General features: G+C 40.6%; 1 protein-coding gene across 1 annotated transcript; it reads right to left on the bottom strand.

The window, feature by feature from the left end:
• Window positions 1–158: 158 nt before the first annotated feature.
• On the bottom strand, window positions 159–20,680 carry LEMD3 (LEM domain containing 3). The gene is made up of 13 exons (XM_053405122.1): window positions 19,044–20,680; window positions 12,724–12,758; window positions 11,112–11,175; window positions 9,647–9,714; window positions 6,553–6,632; window positions 6,061–6,209; window positions 5,280–5,381; window positions 4,380–4,482; window positions 4,061–4,239; window positions 3,542–3,623; window positions 2,606–2,711; window positions 2,444–2,522; window positions 159–2,263 (listed from the first exon to the last, which is right to left on the bottom strand). Exons 1-13 carry the CDS (start codon window positions 20,596–20,598, stop codon window positions 2,100–2,102), a joined length of 2,766 nt encoding a protein of 921 aa, XP_053261097.1. The 5' UTR covers window positions 20,599–20,680; the 3' UTR covers window positions 159–2,099.
• Window positions 20,681–24,615: the final 3,935 nt, after the last annotated feature.

The raw sequence follows: 24,615 nt of genomic DNA, 5'->3' as shown, positions 1-24,615 counted from the left end.
GCAGCATGAAAAGCACTGTTTATGTGGAATGTGGTATAGTGTGGCTCTTTGTGCTGCAGTCTATATTGAACCCTCTTCCATGCCTTCTTCCACCCCCAAAAAAGAAGTAAACAAGAGCTGTCATAAGTCCCAGAATGTCACAAAAACTGACACGTGTGTAAAAAGCCCTAATAAATCTTTAATTAGTTTAGTTTTGCTTTTGTGTTTTTACAGGACAAATTACAAATTACAAACATCTGATTTTTCTCAAATGTCCAAGGTATTATACACATTCCCATCTGTCTTGCAGGGAGGAATATTGGTCAACATTTTAAAGGTAAAATAAGCTGCATAATAGTACAGATTACTATAATAAATGTACAGTGTGTTTACAAATAGTTTAGAAGCAAGAACGATGCGACTGCATCAAAAGGCAACCTTTTAAACTGCCACAACTAAATTTTACATTCACACTTGCAACAGGTCACAAGATGGTTACTCAGCTCAATAAATCACTATGATGCACAAATACAGCAAAATCTGATTATATACATATAATACATATACATATATATTGTACATATTTGTATATGTATATAGTAATTCTCATGAAAAATTTACCAGACTTGACAAAAATCTACTCGCTGGTCAAAAATATGTACTTGTTCTTGGTGAGTAGATTTTTGCATGGCTGATTATATTACATATACTTGTTCATTAGCATCCAGGACATAGACCAAGTTTTTTTCAAAGATAAGAAACCGTCCATCATTATTAAACATGTTGCCCACAAAAAAGCACAAAGGTAAGGCACAATAGGATTTTCTGTTACAGAAGTGTGCATCATGTTCACTTAACCATAAGAAAACGTGCATTTGTGCAAGTTCATGCTGCAGATCCATATCTACAATAGAAACTGGGCTTTAATAAATGTATTTTAAACTGGCTGGTTTCCCATCTCTTCACTTATGCAATATCCAGGTGGATTGACAAATTATGCTGCTTCAACAGGAATTACTGAATCCAATTATTTGATATTTTCAACTAAAGGTCAACATTTTTGTAGTTTTAGGTGTAAACAATGCACACATTTAATATTGAAGATAAATTCTTGCTGTAAGTGTTCTGCACTTCTAAGCTCTAACAATCAAGATTTTTGTTTCCAAAAATATGTGCATCTGTTTAATTTCACACATGCCTAGGTAGCAAAACCATGTAGGAAAGTATATTCCCCAGTGGTCAATTTTGTCAGAGCTTCTCCTTGTAATAAATAACAGCTTTTCACAAAGTGTTTGAGTACCTGCCAATTGCGTCTTTATTGCTCACATAATTTTGAATCCATTATCACAGTTACAATATCAGACCATTCACACAAAAATCATAACCATATATTTTAATATAAAACCTATAAAAGATATTTAACTTGTATCTAATACTTCAAGGTGTTTGGCCTTTATGTAATGGTACAGCCAAAACATAGAAAACATTAGGTTATGAATAAAATAGGAAGCTTATTCACTGCTTTAATGCAGACATCCTCACAAAACAAGATTACTTTTGCTGCCTCCGCCACCAGCATCTACATTTATATACAAAACCAGTAAACCTGTATTCGGTTTGTTTTCTCTCAGCAATTACCAAGAAATAATTCCTTTCTCATCCTTAGGCTGACACAGATGAAGCTTTTACAGCAACAGAAGCCAAAAACCAGACAAAAAACTAACACTTCTACTTACTTGCCATCAGAAACTGTAGGTGGTTGTGTTACAAAATACCCACAAGATTATTTCACAGGAACTATGGAAATACAGTACATCTCCATGCTTTTAGACTGTTATCAAACACTTGTTGGTGCAAAAATACAGCCACATCTGAGAATGTTTAATAAATTCAACATCTGTCATGCAAAACTTAATGTGTTTGTTTGCTTGAGCTCCAAAACACTTCATAGAGCAATTGTTCAGTATTACTGCCTCATTGCTCAGAAATCCTGAAAAATGAGACCTCTGGAACATTGATTAATGAAAATGTTACATACAAAAAGTACTAAAAGTGGAAGACGGGACCAGACAGGAATTTTTCCTGCTGCAAGTCAACAGTTCTGGTAGCAGTAAGATGTCTCAGGAGTTTCCCTGAGAGTTAGTTGTGCCTGTTCGGAGACGAAGATGTGACATTGAGTTCATGCGTGTATTTGATGGCTTCAATGGAGCATTGCAAGTAATAGCTTGGGGAAAACGATGATGATATCGATCTAGCCGTAAATATTTTACAGTTACCAGTTTCCCTATAGTAAAGCAAGTTCAGAATGTTAAGATTTTTAATTTTTATATGATTTGCGCATATAACTGAGATGAATACTTTGACATGCAATACTTTTATCTAGAAGCTAGTCACTCTTGCTGTTGAGACTGATGTATAGCCAACTACCAACCTGCTAAATTAATTGTAAATCAGAACAACTTACCATCAAACCAAGATCCATGTAATGCTTTAAAAGCCTTTCCAGCATATTCTGGAGATAAACATTTGACATATACACAACCCTGAGGAGAGAAATAAAGCTTTGATTTGTATCAAATAGAGAAACTGAGTATACTAACTATCGACTTTAAATCATTTTTTTTACCTCACGTGAATTTTTGTCTACTGCTATGTGGACAATTCCCTCATTATCACTGCATTTTTCCAAGATCGCTTCTTGAATTGCCAAATGCCAATGGTCACCTATTTCCCTAAAATACACACACATAAAACAAAACTTGCATATCATTATTAGTAATTTGATTTTTGTTAAAAAAAATAACGATACAAACTTATTAGGAAACACAGAAATAAACATTTTCTCTAGATCGAGATGGTTAACCTGTGGACATTTAAAGGTTGTTGGAGTCCCATTCCCATGAACGCTAGCAAGCATCACATAAGTGGTTAGGGATTATGGGAATTATTGTCCAACAAGGATCAAAATATTCCCCACCCCTGGTTTAGCAATCCATGCAAATATGGCCTATAGGTCTACAAGTACTGACTTCCTTGGAAGAGAACTTCTCTGAAATGAATATGAATTAAAAATATAAGGTTATGAATAGTGGAGGAGTCAGAGTAAAAGGCTGATTCTCAACAAAGAAAAAGCCCTAGTTGCTTGGGTCATCACATGAAGTTAAAAATGAAAACAGTATTCAGGCAATTTGTTCTTATGTCTCCCTCTCCAGCTGCCCAGTGTCATTATACCAGCTAAGACAGTAATAATAATAATAATAATAATAATAATAATAATAATAATAATATTTTTTTATTTATACCCCGCCCTCCCCAGCCAAGGCCAGGCTCAGAGCGGCTTACAAGCAATAATAAAAACAAGATGAATGATTACAACTTAAAAACAAAAATAAAATACAACATTAAAATAATGGAACATTAAAATATTAAAATGTAGCCTCATCGCAGGAGGAGAAGGAAAAGAAAAAAGAAAGGGAATTTGTATTCCTTCTGCATCTGTACTGTCAAGACAAAACATAAACTCAATGTTTTCTATTCGCAGTGAATTAAAAAAAGTACTTACATGACAGGATCAAACATATTGCGGATTTTTAGGCATGGTGTCAAACTATTTGGTGGTGAATTTCTTCTATCTAAATGGAACGCTGCCAAGGGAAAAAAAGTTCAATCAGCAAATAGGATTTGATTCTAGTCCACTTATTTCAAATATTAATCAGTTTCCTGTAGATTACACAAGTTATAAAAGCATACATGTGTGTGCATTATGTGTTGGGTCAACTACTAGCTTTCATGGTAGGAATCTGATAAACTAACTTTTAGAGCACACTGAGACAAGAAGATTTCAAAAGCCAAGGAACAGCCCTGAGGGATAAGAGTTCACTTTTTATAACTGTACAAGACGCTTGTATTAGAAAGAACGTACATAGCTCTAGATGTTGCAAGAAGCAATGATAAAGAAATTCTGTTTAAAGCACAATTTTCTGGCTACAATTAAGTTGTATTAAACTTAGTTTAAAATGGTAACAGACCTCAGCTAGGGTAAATGCAAACTGAAGGGATGTATAAATAAACAGTTACTTACCTTGCCCTTGCCATACTTTAGATGGTATAACTAATATTTTATCACATGGTGCAGATGGCTGTATCCATCTCCAAACCAGGAAGTCAGCACCACCTATTCTTCGTGTTTCTGTGCGAACTCTAGATTCATTAGCAGCAAGGAAATCAACAGATCGGTTCCATACTTTTTTCATTTTTTTCCTATATTTAAAAACAAACCCAAAAAAAGTTTTCAAAAGTTACGAAAGCAAAGTTACTTATCAGTGTGGTGTACTTCTCCCACTGAAGGCAAAACAGAACATGCATCAGTATAAACTGACTATAATGTAACTTGTACATGCCTGTTTTGAGGTGGAATCAAGGAATCTCGTACATGTGGAATAGGCATATATGGCTGCAAGTCTTTGTTTTCCTGGCATGCTTCGTTGTGGCTTCTTAAAACATCTGAAATAATTGCACCAAGTTAACAATACTGTAAAATCTGAACTGGAATCAATCACATTTACAAATCATTTAAAGAAAAAATGTTTCAAGATACTGCCCCTCTAACATGTAAGATATATATCAGAAGACAGCATAATAAGCTATTCAAAGATCTTCCAGCATGAAATATTCTCCATTTTCCATCCTTGAATAGCATTTAATTTCTCAATACAGTACACAAAACTGAAAATGATGCACATTCCCCTGACAGTGTCATCTGGCGAGACGTTGACTTCATTCACATGTAATGCTAGACTATGGATTAGCATTATAAACACAAGCCTACAGTTCATCAGCATCTTGCTTCCCTCTACTCCATTTCAAAGAGAAAATCAGAAGCCTTCACTTCTATTTTTAACTAACAGCATTTCTGAACCCAGGCAAATAGTAGTTAGTCTTAACTATGGTATAATGAAAAAGCTAGCTTCAACACTGCTTTTTAATGGAGTTGGCCTGCTTCAGGGAACCGGGTGTTGAAATTCCTGCATTACAGGGGGTTAGACTAGATGACTTTCACGGTCCCTTCCAACTCTACAAATTCGATGATTCATAGTTAAGCTAACCACTGCTTAGGGTTCACAAGTAAAATTTAACTGCAGTTTACCGAAAATGAAAGCAAGAGTTTCTCATCTGCTTGCAGTTGAACTGGAGAAAGGAGAATGAGAGGGAGTCTGCCGCATTCACTCATTCACACACCCACACCCAAAGTTTAGTATTGTGTTTGAGTCCAGCCACTGCCAAATTTAGCTAAAACTTACCTATAATTTTTACAACCATATCATACATCTGTCTGGTCTCTTCCTCTTCCTTAGACCATCGGTATTTCATATACCTTAAGACTCCCCAAGCCATTCCTATACCTGTGCCAAATAGAAATATTTTCTTAGCTGAATAATCCAAATTTTATAAAAAAAATCACTGGCTGTCATTATGCAGTAGACATGTTTTACACAAAACTAACATTTTAAAGGTATTTAAGGAGGAACATCATTCATCTACTACTTCCATCTACTTCTTGGTATCTTTTATGAAGAATATTTTTACCCAGGGCAGGTAACCTGTGGCCTTCCAGATGTTGTTGGACTAGAACTCCCATCATCCTCAGTACTGTCAATTACCAGGGACAATGGAAGCTGCAATCCAGCAATGTCTGGAGGTTTCCCACCTCTGCTTTATACCAAATGTTGATGAATAATTTTTACTGAACTATAGGAGCAGTAACAATTTTTTATACAAGGTGAGAATGCCTGTAGTTTTTAGTGCTTCTTTCTTGAGAAAGGGACAGACTTTGCTAAGATCTCATTGTAAATGAAGAGAAGATAAAGACTGTTTCTTGCATTACAGAATTTTGATGTTGCCAACATGTCCTGCCTACACAATGTTTTTAGAAAGTGGTTGCCTATTTTCTCCTCTTTCCCATAGACTAATCTACCATGAAGTAGATTACAAAATCTTAAGCACTTGTCTGGTAACATCATTCTCGCAGTTTCCCTAGAGATATACAAGTATTAAAATAAACTGACAGCGGGGAAAACTCACCCAAAAGCAGAATTAACGATTTACATGTTACAGTAATAAATGCACGGCGAAAACGACATGTAAAAGACATCTGTGGCCTAGTTGATACCAGGTATTTTACATTAGTTGTATTGGTTATGGAATCTTCATCAGAGCTGTTGTCAACAAACCTATTTAAAAAGAGATATTATGACAGCTATGGCTTAGACATGAATGAGTCACAAATGCACACATGCCTCCTTTCTTCTGTGGTTTCCCCTCCATTTCTTGTTTTATACTAAGTATACATTGTTGTAACAACCAAATCAGCAACCTATGCTTATCATTCATCCCCGCCCTCAGCCAATCAGAAACCTCGTATTATTCTGCTTTGGAGGGCAAGTGCACCAATTTTTGAGGGGAGGCAGGGAGCAATATGGATCCTGCGTTTGTTCATAATACACAACCATTATTTAAAAGGTTGCCTGAACTGAGCTTCTGTGTGAAAGCAGACTACAAAATAAAATGACTTACTTTATGCCAACATCTTCTCCACTATTTAGAATCCATTGCAGGGATTCATTAGATACACCTTCGTATTCTGGACCTAAACTCTAAAGAGAAACAAAGAAAACAAAGCAAAAGGTTCAATGGCAGGAGTTGTTGCAAGAGAAATTCCAAAATAAATGCTACAAAAATGTGACAATATCATCCAAAGCATTTTAATGTAATAAAAAGGAACACCACCACCACATTTTTATATATAAATTCTTCCTCAACCATCAATTCCTTCCTCAACATCTGGAACATGCAAAGCCAACCACATTTTATTCAGCTTGGTTTATCAATATTAAATTCTGTGGTTTATAGTCAGAACTTGTCTATCAAATGCAGGAAAATTAAATGAAGTATTTGCTTGCGCCACCCTTTCAAACCCCTGCAATAGCATTCAATACACTATGACAATTTTACCAGGCTGCTGTCTGATGCAACTGGAGATGCAGCCATGCCCTCACTTGGCTTGGCCTCTTCACTTTTGAACAAATTTTTTACATTTGTCAAGCGACCAGACTTTGACTCTAAATGTGCTTCCTCCACGCCCCTTCCATTCCCTTGCCATACTGATAGGATCAAAAGCCATTCTGCCTATTTTGATTCTGTGTTCAGCATTGAGTAATATTTAAATGCTAATAATAGCTGTGCAATAAAATGCAACCATATTTCCTGGCTTTTTTCACCAAATCAACTACATCAATGAATCCACACGGTAATCACAAATGGCAGCAGCCATGTGCATTTCACAAAGAGGAACAGAAAAACTAATAGCAGAATAAAATGCAGTAAACAGATGATTTTACATTGTAGTGCGAGGATACAAAGCTATAAAATGTCTAGACTGGTAACAGGTTAGCTTCCAGATATCTTTTACAAATATATGCATTTTAAAAGTAATACTCGTGCTCTGCTAATTTCTGTGAAGTTTGATTTTTTTGCTATAGTATTTTTTCCAGTGGATGCAAAATACTGTTTAAAAAACCATTCCTTTGCACCTTTGAACACTTATTTGTGCCTGGTTGCAACCAATGCTCTTCCAATCTGCTACTACTCAACACAATCAGGTCATTTGCACTGGGATGTGCTGCTTGAAAAACTACATGTACAAACTACTGAAAGTATTGCAGTGCATTAGAATGATAATGCATTTACCCATTTTTAATCTTCAAAGTATTAAATCCATTTTAAAGCATGTTAGAACACACAAATGCCATCCTCTGTGTTTGAATTGTTCAGTGGAAATTAGTTCTACTACTTTTGTAAAGAAAATTGCACCCTGCTCTATACTTCTATCCTAGTTTAATTGCTTACTTCCCATTCCATGAATGCAAATCAATATTGCCCCTTTCCTGTGAAACGTGAGACTATAATGTAAGGCTTTTTAAAGTCGTATATTTATTGTTTAATTAACTGCGCTTATGCTGTTTTTCTGCCCAAGAACCCAATGCAGTTTACAACTTTAAAACACTAAAACACATGAACGGTATAAAATATAGAGCAACAGAGACCTCCCAGGCCAACTGACAGTACCTTTAGAGTTGGGGGCACAATCTCCCTGGCCTTAGCTTCCTTATTTCTGCATTCCCTCAAAACACACAGGTCTTAAAATAGCCCCAGACTGCATATTATACACCAACCAACAATGATAAAGTGCATATTTCAACAGAAAAATGTATTGTATCACCACTGTAGGGCCAAAGAGAATTTAGCTTAGAACTATTCTTGTTGCTAGTAAATGTCTAATAAGGCAACACAGGACTGAGATGTTGCTATGCTATTGAAATAAGCTGATAATCAACAATGCAAATCCCTGTACTCAGAGTAGAAGAATTTAGTTAATAAGTAGCTATGCAGGAATTTGGACAAAAAAATCTGGCAGAACCAGTTTTTATGAAGTTAATTAACTGGGGGGGGGGGAGTATCTATGGTTGTCAGTCTCTCTCTACCACATCAACATTCCTCCCGGGCTATTGAATACAACAGCTAAATATTTATATAACAAACTGCAGAAAATGACATTCACATACTTATGTATGAGCAACAAAATTCAACACTTATGTTTCTACTAGCAATATTGCCATGTTCATGCAGATCAGATTAGGCCCAAAGCCTTCATATTGTCCAGAGCTAGATAAAAGTCAAACTATCATGCTTCTCAACTGCAAAAAATTCTCCTTTGTAGAAGATTGGCAAACTCCCAAAGGACTTCCCTCATGACACAGGTACACACAGATGAGCAAAAGGAACAAGCAGTATATGAAGAAATAAGACAGAAGAATCTTCTCCACAACATACCTACTCCAAATTTAAAATCTGTGAGCTCCATGCTACTCTTTGCTCATGACTACTCTCCAGTAGCCTGTAAAACCTTGTATTCAAGTGTCGTACTTTCACAATTCTCTCCCCAGAACAGCAGGGTATGGTGCTTAAGTTTTTTGCCTAATCAGTGGCAACTGAGTAGAGTGCACTTCCTTCCTTGGTGCCATACAATATTAAGTAAAAATTTAGAGGTGTCAGCTGAACTACAGTAATTCACCCCAAAGCAGAGAAACAACAGTCTGCTGAAAAATGTATGAAAACCCTCATCAGCTAATGAAGAGAAACCATTGTGCTTGGGGCTTGATCCCTCTATTCTAAAGACCAAAACACTCAAGGTTTGGCTACATTGTTCTCAACTGAAAATGCACATAGCATGTAAACATTTCAATTTGATGCTTATGGTCTCCTACAATCCTCCAAGTGAGGATTTCTCCCATTCTTAGAGAGCTTTCTGATCAATAGTGGAGCAGGTAAGGACAGCTAAATGTATTTTAAATATATAGGTTATAATGAGTAATTTGACCAACAAGAACAGAACCCTGCTTTTTTTAAAAAAACAACCAAAAACCTACATTTTCCCACTCAATATTTTTTTTGCTATTAAATCACACATGCTAAGAAACCTACCACTGAAGCTTCTGTTTTGCTGACAAAACAAAACAAAAATAAGAGGAATAACTGAACACAAAGCTAAGTCAATGTAACATTCATACCAAGTTAATTGCAATATTTAAAATGATGAGCATTTACTTACTTTTAAATATGTATCTGCCTCCTGGAGAGAAAGACCTTTCTTGATAGAGTTGCCACATTCATGATCTCCTAGTACAATGAAAAGTATTTTTATGTATTTCTCACAGTTATGTGACTAAATAAACTTTGGATATATTAATACTAACTTTGGATACATGAGGGAAAATGTTGTAAGTTATTTTTGATATTGCTTTGATAGAAAAGTATCCTATAAGATAAATAGTGTATAAATCTCTAGATGACTCTACTAACAGTTGACAGTACAATCTTATACATGTATACACAGAAGTAGAGTCCTTTTTCTTCACTGGAGCTTATTCTCAAGATTAACTTAAGTGTCAAATTCTATTCAGGTATGGAATAAAGTCTAATAATCTTTAAGTTCAATGATATTGTGTACTTTAACCATTACAGTATATACACCTTTAAAATTTATCGGACTTAAAATAGGTTTTCTGTACAGTTCCTACTGACACACATATTGCAAAGGTACTCTCTTAAATATTTTCAATCTTGTATTTTTAAGCTGTTGTAAAGGCTCTCCCCTGGACTTCATGGTGAAAGACAGGTATGAAACGGAATACCACTACGCTGACTTTTATTTACTAACTTTATTTCTGACGAAAAATCAAAACCAAATGCAAGATGGATTTAACTGAAGTAGTCTCTCATAGCTAATCTTCTACCATTTGAAGACCTTGGGGGACTGATGCAAATGATCCAAAGTTTTGCTAATGTAAAGACTCCTCCTCCTTTCTGTTCTTTGCCTCATAAGTCACGCGTGTGTTCCAGTTAGAGCCCGACACAAAACTGGAAAATGACTCATTTATATATATTTAAAAACAAGGGTAACATCCATTTCTGCTTTTCAGCCCCAACAGTAATGAATGCAACCTGCAATCTGTCTTGGACCTTGGAGAACGCCTGTATTCCAGCTCAGGATTGCTATAAACTGCAGACTTCAGAAAGTAGACCACTCTTTGCTTTTTCTTGCCTCCCCCAAACCTCACTTACTCCACCCTTGCCCTGTCAAATTTTGTTTTAATGTCTGCCTGATGAAGAGTTCTGGACAGCTTGAAAGTTGGCTCACTATTTCATATTGTTCTACCTGGTCCCAATAAACGTACTTACCTTTTACATTTTCCCCTAATGGGCCAACACAGCTTTTTCTATGTTTTTTTTCTGAGGGAATTAGTTACCCTGCTAATTAATGCAATGTTTAAGTTCTCGTTTTAAAATCTCTCTTGTTTTATAAGCATATTTCAACAGTCAAGACAAGGTATTTTACCATAATATCTGTGATATTAGCACTGATTCAATACAATAATTATTGTATCCATACGAATGAAATAATTATTCTTATTCCTGCAATCACAAAGCACCTTCAAAATTTGCTTATTGCTATAAATCTTTACACATGCATTCTTTTGAAATCCAACAGTTTAATATTGGCTTTAAATGCTCACCTGCTATTTGTGCCAGCTTATCATGTAGTTTATATAAGCTGTTCATAAGAATTGTTTCATTTACCTAGAAATTTAATAAGCCAGTTAAGAAGTGTTATAACAAAGTCTGAAATAATGGAAATAGCATATATCCTAGATAGCACTACACAGAGATGTACAATTTCCCCCCCCCAAAAAAAATTGAAGCAGTGGGGGGAAATTGTTTCCCCCCATTTTGGGGAAAATGAAAATATATCGAATAGATACATTCTTATTAAACGAAACTTACTTTGCTGCTTTAATATAAAATGTATTATGTCGCTATGTTATTATTTATATGCCGCCTGTCAGCCAAAACGGCTTCCAAGGTGACTCAAGAATAAGCAGATAAATACAAATACAATAACACAAATACAAAATTATGGAAATACAAACAATATAAATGATACATTTTTGTATGTAACATGTTGCTATATGACACATGGCTTCATTTTCTACAAGCAAAGCGGTAAGTATGCTAAGTATGGCATACTTATGAAATTCATAGAGCAATCCTTATATAAGTTTACAAAATGGTAAGCATGCTAATTACTAAAGGGTTGCAAATGTTTGCATCCTGTGCTATCTACACACATTATCTTATTTTTTCCTACTTCTGAGATGCACAAACTAAGAAAGCTGTAGGAAACAAAAGCAATGTATGTTCTTCATGAAGATGGCAGCATGCCCTAGGAGCAGAAATGCATCTCTGATCCAAGCATTGCATATTTCTACATTGTTATAGATAGAAATTATCAGTTTCTAAAGCTTCAGAATGCCTTTAATAGAAATTTTCACACTAGACATTCCAAATGAATAAAATTTCACTCATTCCAAAAGAGAAACTGTTTCACAGGAGTGTGTGTTCTCTTCAAAATTGGGAGGAAAATATGTTTTTGCCCCCTGGGCTTTCACATCTTTAGTGCCACAGACTTAAAAGTATACCATCCTAAATTCTGAGAAACATCACTCAACAGCAAGGAAACCCAGGGGCTGGGAGAGGCACAATGCTCTAATTAAAAGGAACGAACAATTTACTTTCCCATGAGTCTCTCTCTCTCAGCTGCCACTATTCCAATACTGGCTCAAAGAAGAGTGTAGTTATATGAAATGCTGTGTTACGTTTGGATGGTAGTTTTGTCATATAGGGACTGATCTACCTTGCCAAAAATTGTGAGGCTACTGCATACTGAAAGCAAAGCAATACAAGGAACTGAGTGCCCTCACTTCTAGGTGAGTGGTTGGAAATGATAAGGCCATCAGAGTAAATGGTTTCAGAACCTAATGTGCTTAAGCTAGCAAAACAGGATTTCCCCTAATTCAACTATTTTTTTTCTGCAGTGTAGGGTTTGTGTACAAGTAATTCAAACACAGCCTTATAATCAAGAGGCCTACAAACTGGACTTCTCAGAGTCGGCAACAATTCTTAGGACACAAATTTTTAGTAAAATGGAGATCTAGCTTGCAGACACAAAACTCTTGCATTAAGATTATCCAAGATTTAAGGTTGTCAATAACCTATTTAATCAAAATTATCAGGACATAATACAGCTCAAAGACAAGCCCTCAACATAGATACTAAGAACATACTCACGTTTCTATTAACCATCCCAGTGAGAAGATTTTTATCTATTAAGGGGGGAAAAAGAAATTTACTTAATACCATTTCAATACCAATATCTTACATGTTGCAAAAATTAAAACCACTAGGTTAAATGCAGCTTACATTATTATACATATTACAAAGGAATCCAGTAATTACAATGTGACAACTAGCACAATATCATGCCATTCATAATATTTTGTGTATGATAGTGTTACTACACCTAGAAGCAAGTGGGGAAGTTGTCCACCTGACTTGCTTGGCTACCATAGCATGTCACTGCTGAAAGCATAAGCTTGCTCCTAAACAGCTAAAATGCAGAATTTGAGCAGGCTATCAACAACTTACTAGATTTTAGTTGGATACAGAGTGGCTGTTCCACAAATGGAAACAGTTATTCTGCGTATGGAAGGCACAGAGATTCAGCAGAGACTTCCTGTTCTAGGAAGAGGGCAAGAAGACAATATTCACAGATGCCCACTTCCTCAATGCTACCCATCATGCGGACTTCAAAGGGTTCACCAACCTGTCAGAGGAGACTTTTGGGAGGCTCAGGGGGCTGCAGGAAGAGGGGGAAATTGGCAAAAAAGGTCTCACCCCCCCTACCTTCTACAGCAGAGCTCTACTAAGCACAATTCAGCAGCCAGCCCAATTTGTTTGGTACCCTCAAACAGTAATTGAAGACTTAAGTATTGCCAAATGAAATAATAATAATAATAATAATAATAATAATAATAATAATAATAATAATAATTTATTATTTGTACCCCGCCCATCTGGGCGGCTTCTATAGAAACCAAAAATACACTAAAATATCACACGTTAAAAACTTCCCTGAACAGGGCTGCCTTAAGATGTCTTCTGAATATCAGGTAGTTGTTTATCGCTTTGACATCTGATGGGAGGGCGTTCCACAGGGCGGGCGCCACTACTGAGAAGGCCCTCTGCCTGGTTCCCTGTAGCTTTGCCTCTCGCAATGAGGGAACTGCCAGAAGGCCCTCGGCGCTGGACCTCAGCGTCCGGGCAGAACGATGGGGGAGGAGATGCTCCTTCAGGTATACTGGGCCGTATACAAGTATACAAGAACAGTTCTTGCTGACTACACTGATAGTGCTCATAAAGTCAAGCATTTACATTTGAGAAGAAAGCAGAAAAACTTATCCAATGTTATGTTTAGGTGTACACATAATATATTTTAAGCATGTCTTGGAATGGTTTCAGTGACAGACCAGGACCAATGAGACCCAGGTTAGAATTCCCAATGAGCCATGAAATTCACTGAGATGGTTGTTCTTCTCAGCATAACCTACTGCATAAGGATGTTGTGAGGATAATGTAGCAGGTGAAGAAATTGTGTATATGAGATTCAGCTGCTGCAAAATGCTGAAACCAGCATTCAAAATTTGCCACTCGCCATGCACTATTGGCCACTTGCAAGCAAGTGCAGATGTCTAGCGCCAGGATGGCGCCTGATGTCTCCACTATCTGGAGGTGCATTCCTGGAAATCCTTAAATCCTGCCTGTTTTCACACACTAACAACACATCCTTTAAAATTTTATCTGCACAATTAGAATGAATTTCAGGAACCAAAAAGTCATATTGAAAAATACGACTTTCGAGCCATCTGGCCCCAAAATGGCAAAGAGACATTCCAGTTTGGTGACTGTAACCCTGGGCTTAAAGAGCCATTTGGTGCCTATCTTATATATCTGAGTTTCTAACACTGGCTACAACCAGGTTACGGTCTGAAACCAGTGGAACTTGGAAACTTGGAACTTGGTCTGAAACCAGTTTGAGAGAGCATTTGACACACACACCCATTAAGTTCACCAGCTAGCAGTTCATTTCAGGCACAATTCCAACTATTGGTATGGCCAACTGTTCTCTGACCAGGTTGTGGAAAAGCCTGCCCAGCTTTTAAGTACAGCTGGACAGAAATCCCTACCACCACCACCCCTTGTTGAATTTTTCTTCCCAGCCTGGGGCTAGGGGAGCTTTCAGGGACATGCCTTCCTTTTATTAGAGTGGAAGCCTGCAGGTAGGGAATGGCTTGTTTGGATTTCTTGTCAGCCACTCTGGGAGCCTTTTTGACTGAAGAGTGGGGTACAAATGCTATACAGTGGTACTTAATTTGTTCCGGAGATCCGTTCTTAACCTGAAACTGTTCTTAAACTGAAGCACCACTTTAGCTAATGGGGCCTCCTGCTGCTGCCGGAACATGATTTCTGTTCTCATCCTGAAGCAAAGTTCTTAACCCAAGGTACTATTTCTGGGTTAGCGGAGTCTAACCTGAAGCGTCTGTAACCTGAAGCGTATGTAACTCGAGGTACCACTGTAAATAAATGAATAAATAAACACCCACACAACCACTTCAAACAGCGGAACCAGCACTGTTACAGGTGCACATAATACCCATTCTGAATTTGTAAGAACTTGATCTTTTATAGTGTCAGCACCTACACTTTGAAACTCCCTGCCTATGGATATCAGGCCGATGACATGTGCATTTACTGCACTCTTTTCAGTGCCCGCTGGAAACATTTGCTTGCCCAGATACTAAGAAAGTTGGTGCAAGTTTTAATATGCTTTATTATCTTAACTTTTGAAAGTCTTAAATTGTTGTTAATTCTTCTTATTGATAATCCTACTGGTTTAACTTTTTTGTGAACCAGTTTGAGGGTGTGTGTGTTTTTTACAATCAAGCAGTGCATAAATTTTATGAAATAAAATAATAATAATTGGGGGGAACAAAGCTTATTTGACTTTGAGGTGAGTGAGGGAAGCAGTTAGTCAACTTGCAGTTACAAGGTGGTTGGCTTTTAAAAAGAAAAAGTTTATGCCTGGGGCAGCCATTTTTTCCCCCTGTACCAAGTCCCTGAAAACAATATTACATCACATAGCTTCCTGCTCAAGAACATTCCAGCCCTATTTTGAAAGCCTGCAGTGGCAGTCAAGTTTCTAACCACTTACAGAAACTTTTACCTTTAACAAACCTTTTAAATCAAGCAACAGAAAGTTGCTTGGAGGATCATATACGTTGTACCTCAACGTAGCTATTGTTTAGAATCACATGGCTGCTGCCAAGATCACTAGTCCCATGTCACAGAGGAGCATGTTGCTATATGCAACGCAAGTCCACTTTACGTACCAACAACAATATTTCCACACTCTGTAGGCAAATGCAGCAGAGTAGGTAGGTGTGGCCTACCTGTGACCCTCCAGATGTTGTTGGATTCCAATTCCTATTAGTGCCTGTCAGCAATGTCAGGGACTGTGGGAGCTGTAGGGCAAGTATCTGCCTTGACTGGGTCTCACCACTATTCCATCCAGCTTAGCCCTGTCCCCGGTTACTAACATTAGCTCTCCAGGATTTCAGATATGGCCTTTCCCAGTCACACCTGGAGACACCAAGGACTGAACTTGGGGAATTCTGCGTACAAAAGCATGTGCAGCACCCAGGAGCTACAGCTCCTCCCCAACTTTGTTGGGTGCACCTCAGTTTCAGAAACACAACAAACATTCTTGCCCACCTGAAAAAGTATGCAGTTTTGATACAAATTTCAGTTTTCAAGATCCACTTGTTCAGAAGCTGCTGCACACAACCTCCAACTATTCAATTTCACACACCCCAAAAACCCCCTAAGCTTACAGTTATTACACACATTTAGAAATAGGGGACAAGACACATTTGTCGGTTCTCCTCACCTGAGCCTTGCTAGAATTATACACATTCCAACTCTTTAAAGGACATTTTGCTTCATCAGACATGCTTAGAAACATGTCTAACTTCCTCTCCTTGGTTTGGAGCTCCAAGCTGCTTCATGGGAGGCTCCAGACATGTCCCTCTTTTGGCCCTACAGATGCTGGAGCTCTGACATTAGTTCAAGCAGGGAACTGAAGCCAGCAGCAAAGATAGAGGCTCATATGAGATGCCCCTGTCCAGATCTCTGCCTTCAGTATCAATGCAATCTATTGTATGGCCCATGATACACTCTCTCAGAGACCGTAAGATTACATCCACAGAGAACTTCAGAAGCAAATATAAATTGCAATTGGCATACATATAGCATATTAACAAGGAAAGGGCCAAGATGACTCAATATGCAGTACCCACCTGCCAAAACCACCAGGTGAATGTGTGTGCACGCAATCTGGAGGCTTGAGATTCAAAAGCCAAGCATATCAGCAAACCACTAGGAATATAGCTTGAGGCACAAGAACTCTGGGGAAATGTTATGATTTGGCACCAATTTCTCTCTCTTTATATGGCTGCTATTTCCAAGAATTTCAAGTCTTGGGTGCTGCTTCACATGTTATCTACATGGTATATGAAGCAACACAAAAACCAGGCCGATAAAAACAGTAGCACGTACTTTTTGACTTTTGAACCTCATCATACAGCAGCACAATTTCAGAATTCTGATAACATATTACTTATCTACCTAGTTTTTAGAATCCATCAAGGTGTTTTTTTTTGTCCAAACAGTACTTCAGGCAGGCAATTATGGATTAATAAAAATGAACACATACACCTAAGCTAGAAGGATTCAAATGTATGCAAGAAGCACTTTGCCTGATTAAATAAACCAAGGAAGACTGCAGCTTCCAGGTATGAAATAGTCTTTTATCCATGTTTTCCTAGTAAAAATGTTTTCATAAATCACAAAACTACCATTGGGGGAACCACCATATTCTGTTTTTCCATCTTCACCAGGAGGACAACACTGGCCTGGTTCATACATCATACATCACACTACACTACACTACACTACACTACACTACACTACACTACACTACACCAAACCAAACCAAACCAAACCAAACCAAACCAAACCAAACCATGGCTCAGTCAAATGTGAGAGTGCAAGTTTCCAGAGAAGAGCATGGCCTCCCCAGTGGTTCTGGCTGCTGTGTTACACTAAGCCATAGCTTGATTCAGCATGTTGTCTGAACCCAGGCTCCCAGTTTAGCTCTTCCAAACAAACAATGAGCCACAAACCATGGGACAAATTTGGGTTACATCTAATGGTTAGTATGGAGACAGTTAAACCACAAACCCAGGACCACATGCTAAGTCAAGCGCTGACTTAGCATAGCAGCAGAGTGACTAGGGAGGAGTAAGGTAGGTACAAATCTGTCTCCTGGGACCTGTGTGTTTATGCTAAGCTATGGTTTGGCTTAGGGTGACATGAAAACCAGGTCACCATGAAAGTGCCAAGAGTAAACCAACAAAAACACAGCATTAAGATGGAAAGATCTTCTAAATCTAGCCTTGTGGCTTTGTCAATGAACCGCAAGTTACAGGAAATCATTTAAAGGTGCTGATTTGCTTAGCAAAAGGTGTATGTATGCCAGATTTTCAGGGGGCCTTTAAGCTCCCCTTTTTTCTGCACAGCATATTAAATCCAAGGTGTTTATGCCTTAAACAAGATAACCATCTTGTTAAAACCACTTTAAACTAATTATTTTTTCCTGCTCAAGATCTCCCACTACCCTATCCCCCCTCAGCTGAACTCAAACACCTATTTCCTCCCACTGTTCCTTCCAACTGTCAGAACCCACTGTAACTAAGCCAACTTTGAGTCACTGACAATTAGTATTTTTTTCAGAATCCTAAGAGTAAATCCTAAATTTAAATTTAGAATTTAAATTAAATTTAAACACAGGTGTCACTCACATGTTATAAATGCCTACATAATAAGATTTACATGTAGGAATTAACATACAACATGTGCATCAGAATGAATTTACCCTATGCAACTCATTCATTTTTAAACAGAAGCATCTCCTGTGTCTGAATTTTGTCAATTAGTTGGATGAGTACCTGAGTTTCAAACATCACTTACAATCTGATTCACCCCACGAACACCACAGCTACAAATCACAAGCTTAGAATAAGATTCCCATTTTTAAATCTAAGAGGCATAGCAGTAATTATTCTGTACTGAGAAGAAGAAAGATAGTCAAGTGCACCAACTCCTGGCCAATGACCCCAATCCATCTTTAAGGACATATCCTTAAACGTTTGAGACGTTCTAACAAAATTAATGGCAAAAAGTTAAGAGGAAACAAAATCTACATAAAGGCTATTGAATTAAGGAACAGAGAGGTCTCTGTGGTTTGCCCAAAAGCTGTTTCTCGTTCCACTCCATAAGCAAAAACATCCACAAGTCTACAGAAGCAGTTGTTAGGGTTGACAGAAAACAAAGCAGCAACTCAAGCTTCTGGGTTCCTTATGTGACATACTTCACGCATTTATTTACGTCATTAAGTGGAGCAAAGGGCTTCTGCCCCGTTTCCCAATACTTACTGTCAATTCCCACATCCTCAGTTATTCCCGAACCTCTCATTCTTAGGTACGTGAGCCCCAATATCAGAAAGAACAAGCATGCAGCAGTTAAGAGGAACATAGATAGGTAATGGGCACTGAAGCCTCCTGTGGTGGATACTTCTTCTCTCTTGAACTGCTGCAGAAGATCCTCCTCGGGCTCCGAAACCTTCTGCTTGTAGGTGTTTTTCGGATAAGTATGATTTGAACCTGTGTGGTTGGAGTGATTGATTCTAGTGGACGAGGAAGTGGTAGCACCTGGAGAGAGGCTGGTGGTAGCGGTATATATCCTAGGTTCCACATTGTAGCCACCAGTGAGGATATGATTGTTGGCTGGTTTCCTGTCCCCGCCCAAGGAATCAGTCATTTTGCTACTACTGTCCAAGCCGCTGAGCAGCGGCGGAAGAAACAGCTGCTGGTGGGCTTTCCTTGCAGAGCCGCCACCGCCGCCACGGTACCTGGGCAGGAGCGGCGGACTGGAATCCAGATACCCGCCCCTTTTCACCAGGTCGACCTCCTCCTCTTCCTCCTCCTCGTCTTCCTCTCGACTTCTCCCCCTGTCACTGCTCCTGCCAGAAGCAGCCACCCTAACATTCAATGCACGGCCACCACCAGCACCCTGGCCAGTCTCCATCAAGCCCCCTGCTGCACCTGCCTGGCCCGAGAACGGCGAGGCAGGTCTGTTAAGGCTCCTTCGGGCCAGGTAGTGGCGGGTAAGCGCCTCCTCTCTCAGCACCTGCTGCTTGGCCCCCGTCGCAACCGCAGCCGCCGCCTCTTCCTCCTCCGAGTCCGAGTACTTGTCCCTCCTGCTGGAGAGGAACCGGCTCCCGTTCACGGCGCGGTTCTTGCAGCGCTCCTGCTGCGGCTGCTCCTCCTGGGTCTCGTCCTCGACGGCGGCGGCTTCTGCTTCCTCGTCGTCGTCGTCCCCGTCGTCGTCGTCCTCTCCACCGCCCGGAATCTGCTCCCGAGCTCCAGCCGCCCGCCTGGCCGTCGCCCCCCACCAGGCATGGGGCTTCCTCCGAAGAGGCGGCGCCGCCGCGCTGCTGGGGAGGCAGCCAGTGCCCACGGCTGCCGCCGCAGGCTTCGCGTCCCGCCGGGAGGCTGAGCCCCGCTCTCGCCGGCTGCCCGCGGCGCCAGCCGGGCCCCGGGGACCGGCCTCCGCATCCGACTCGTCAGAGCTGAAGCCCAGCAGCACTTTGCCGCCCCCGCCGCCGCGGGCCCGGACGCCGCCGCCGCCGCCCGCCGCCCCAGACAGGGAGGAGGAGGAGAGGTCGGCGCTGGCCAGCCGAGACGCCAAACCGCCGCCGCCGCCGCCGCCTGCCCCGGGGTTATTGTTGTTACTGTTCCGGGTCTTGCTGGCGGCGGCGGCGGCGACTCGGGCCCCGCCAGCTCGCTCTTCCTCGCGGAGCTTCTTGAGCTTCTTCAGGTAGACGGGCCGTGTGCTCTCGGTGACGGGCCCCGGCGAGAAGCCGAGTCGCCTCAGCTCGGAGAAAAGCTCCTCGTCGGTAAGCTGCGCGGCGGCGGCGGCAGCCGCCATTTTCCTCCCTCAACAGCCGCCGCGGCCGCTTCCTACCCACGCGCCGAAGCTCCGGTCCCCGCCCAAGGGGCTGCGGTCTTATAGGTTCCTCTGACGAGAGTTCCGGTTCGCCGATGGAAGCCCTGCCATGTGCGGGGTAAAAAAGGAGAGTTAAGCGCTGCACGCGCGCTCTGCTCATAGCTTCGAAAAAAGGGGAAAGCCGACCCAATCTCCAAGGGCGACTTTTTTATTCCTGACAGGATTCACACCTTGGCTTGGACGGAAATTCTTGATGGGGTGGGTTTCACTCGCTGCGTTTCTGTGCCGCACCTGGTTTTTTAGAGAACCTTTCAGGTGTGTGGCGTTTTCTGCACAAACACCCCAAAGCAGGAAACGGTCTTTATCTGATGGAATCAGATTCTGTGTTTACTTTCTGTGACACAGCCAGAGGTTTAACAGTTTACAGCGCACCTCCGTTTATTATCCACACCTGTTGAATTTCTGCCTGCTGCCAACTTTGAAAGGCACCAGGCTTCCCAGTGGAAGCCCTGCGGACTTCAACCAGTTTCACCCTTGTATAAAACCATTGCTTCAAGTATCAAACATGGATCCTCCTGGCGCTGCGATCCTGTACACGCCCACCTGAAAGTGCGCTTACTGGGCTCCTTTGGCAGGAAGGGCGAGATGCAGATTTAAATATTGCTCCGTGTTTGGATACGGCCGTCAGTATATTTGCACACACAGTGTGCAACTGTGCTGGGAATCCTATGGAATCCTTCCTTCGCCCAGGTAGCAATCCGCACTTGCTTGGCTTGGGGAAGTCTAATCAGAACAAGGAAGCGATAGGTTTTTGAAGCTTCGGGATTTTTGTTTTTTCCCTTTGGTCCCCGCCGGCCGGAACTGACGCGTGCGCACTAGACTGTGGCCTAGACCCGCCCGTCACCCTGGAAGCGCCGCTCTGCCCGCCAGGGAGGGAGGCGGGTTGTGTGGGCTTCCTAAATTCAAGATCTCTCTCTCTCTCTGGGACAGAGAGACCGCAAACTCGCATCACGACCCCAAAGTACAAGCATTAGGCGTGTCATGTAAAAGCACACAGTGTTACACACACACGTACGTGTGTCTTCCTTATTAGGGACGTTTTTGTTCCATGTGGCTGGAATAGCAACTTAATAAGCAAACACTCCCTTCCTGTACAAAGGGCACGAAGTCCAAACGGAGAGAGGCTGTAATTCAGTTTTGGGGCCACCCTACACGTGTAGGGGGAATCCTAACGTCCTGAACTGAAGAGCTCTCTCTGTGTTCTTTAAAGGAACAGCTGTAAAAGACTTTTAGCAGCTTCATATCCTTCATCCTGTAACAGCTTTTGCAGTGGGATGCCCAGCTCAAAACGTTATTCGCGTGACCATAATGCAGCCAGATCCAAAACCTCCCTCAAAAAATGGGTTTGCTTCAAGATACTATTTGTTCTCACCACCGTGGCTGATGCTACCAGCTCCTTTACCTTACCAAATACCCTTCTATCTGGGATGGTCGTCCTCTTCCACCGAGCGCGCAGCTTCGGGAGGGACGCACATGGAGCGGTGAGGGAGGAAGGGGACACCCGCCTAGCCAGCCAGATCAGCCGAATCAACCCTGGCGATCAATGGGGTGACAGATGTCGCAGCCAGATCGCCCTCACATCCAACGCTATTTAATTTTTATATCAACTCTCTAGCAGTAAATATGGCGAAAGAAAATGCCCACCCTCCCAATCTGGCAGGTATGCCCCTCCCGGTACTTCTGTATGCGGACGACGCAGTCCTACTCTCCTTTTCCTGCGTTGGCTTGAGGAAGCTTTTGAGATCACTTGCTGACTATTGTCAAGCGGAACAACTATCAATAAATTACAGCAAATCTAAAATTATGGTGTTTTCAAAAAAAAGAAGGAAACACAAATGGAGAATTAATGGTCAACCTATTGACCAGGTAGCAACTTTCAAATACCTGGGAATAACTTTTGAGGAAAGGGTCTCGTGGCACCAACAGATGAAAAACGCCATTGCCAACGCAGGAAGGGCCAATAAAGCCCTTATAAGATTTTTTCACGGGAAAGGGGGTAAATACATTCCAGCGGCCTCCCAGGTTTTTGCTGCAAAAATACTCCCACAACTCACTTATGGATCCCAGGTTTGCAGTTTTAAAAATTTTGCGCCTATGGAGGCATTTCAAACAAAATTCTATCGGTGTTTATTGGGGATCCCCCCCTGTGTATCTAATATAGCTGTCCGCTTAGAAGTTGGACAACCACCCATTAACGCGCGGTTGTGGATTCTAAAGATACACTACTGGTTAAAACTTATTTTTTTCCCGGCCGGTTTGGCTCCTTTAACACTCTTAGACACCTTTCATTCTACCTGGAAAGCTTCCCTGTTTGAAAAGATAAGAAGCTTGGGATTCTCCCCGCAGATCTTGATAGCGGCAGGATATGAGAGAGCCAGAAGTCAAGTGCTTCAACGCATTAGGGACATAGAGCTGCAATGTCATATGGGCAAAATGGAGAAACATGCCACAATTAGAGACTTTGGGAGAGGGTTCTCACCCGCAAATTATCTGGCTGATTTACAAATACCTAAGTACAGACACTCCTTTACCCTGGCCAGATTTAACGTTCTGCCCTCTGCCCTGCTGCTAGGCAGATATGAGGGCAAACCATATGAGTCACGTGTTTGCCCATGTGGCTCATCGGAAGTGGAAACAAGTCTGCATGTATTGCTGCACTGTAGTTACTACGAGGATCTACGCCTGACCTTTATTGCCCCAGTTCTACAAAAGCTTAAAAATGAACCAGAACTCCAACGTATGAGAGCCTTGGTAGAAGATAAGGTTCCTGAAATTACGATCAATGTTGCCAAATTCTGTGTAGCCGCTATTAGGCGCAGGAAACAAGAGCTTTCCAATGCCAATATGCAGGCAAAGGCAAATACTTAATTTTATTTATGCTGTCTAATTTTAAATTGCTGTTATGGCCTAATCTGTATTGAAATTGTCCTTTGTTTTTTCCGGTGTTATGCTTTGCTGACTAGCTGTACGAGTTAATCTGGTCTGTGACCGTTTTAATAAATTTGATTTGATTTGATTTGACTTACCAAATACCAAGTGACCTCAGTGTGCCTTTAACTACTCAGTCATCCCCTAAAAGTGCGATAAAACACTCCTTAGGGCTTGACACAATGATACAAAATTGAGTTCCTCCAGTTCACCTGGGATAATTTCCAGTCATTTTGTATGGGCTCCATGTCCTACTTCGAAGTGGTGAACTTTGCCACATTCCTTTTAATAATGAACATAGCAAATGCCGATAGGATGTTGAAACCAAATTCAGAAATGGAGGTATCCACATGATCAGAGACTGTGACTGTTTTTTAAAAATGAGAAGGCGGGGAATAAGGCATATGGATAAAGCAGGTTAAAAATAAGAGGACTGCTGTGACTCTGTCCAACCCTATGCTAATTACTTACAAGAAGGCTTTTTAGTTTACTCATGAGTAACAGTGAGGATGGTAAATGAGGGATGGAATAGATCCTGATGGGAGGGACAAAGACTGCATTCCATAGCCCATTTTTAAGGCCTCTCTCCCATGCCAGTTGGAGGAGGAGGATGGCAAGCAAGCTTTGGTTAGCAAGAGAAAATATAAATTATGCACTACATTTATTTTACATAACATTCAGCAGCCACCAAAGTTAGCTTCCTACCCTACTCAGCCCAGATATTTAATCTAATTTGTTTGTTTGTTTCCTAGTTTAGAATATGCACAGCACCCAAGAATCAACACTCTTGTCAAGAAGCAAGTCATCCAGTTCCATGATGCTGTTGTTACATGACAGTTGTGAATAGTCCTCTGTTATGCAGTGATTGGAGATTATTCCATGTCTGCAAAGCTTTCTGTTTTCCTGATCTGAGAAAGAGCAGCCACAAGAAGGAATAAGAATAGGATGCATTGTTTATAAATCTATATTAGCTGCTAGGTCTCAGGATATCTCCTGAAGGTATATGAGGCT

This window comes from Podarcis raffonei, chromosome 10 (genome assembly GCF_027172205.1).
Source record: "Podarcis raffonei isolate rPodRaf1 chromosome 10, rPodRaf1.pri, whole genome shotgun sequence".
NCBI lineage: Eukaryota > Metazoa > Chordata > Lepidosauria > Squamata > Lacertidae > Podarcis > Podarcis raffonei.
Note: the sequence above shows the minus strand (reverse complement) of the source record. Positions and strands in the feature narration are given on the sequence as shown.

Coding starts and splice junctions, on each gene's coding strand:
- LEMD3 (XM_053405122.1), bottom strand. CDS start 20,598: ATGGCGGCTGCCGCCGCCGCCGCGCAGCTTACCGACGAGGAGCTTTTC. Junction 2,712..3,541: donor AATATGTTTGATCCTGTCAT/GTAAGTACTTTT, acceptor TGTGTATTTTAG/GGAAATAGGTGACCATTGGC. Junction 2,523..2,605: donor TAGACAAAAATTCACGTGAG/GTAAAAAAAATG, acceptor TTCTCTCCTCAG/GGTTGTGTATATGTCAAATG.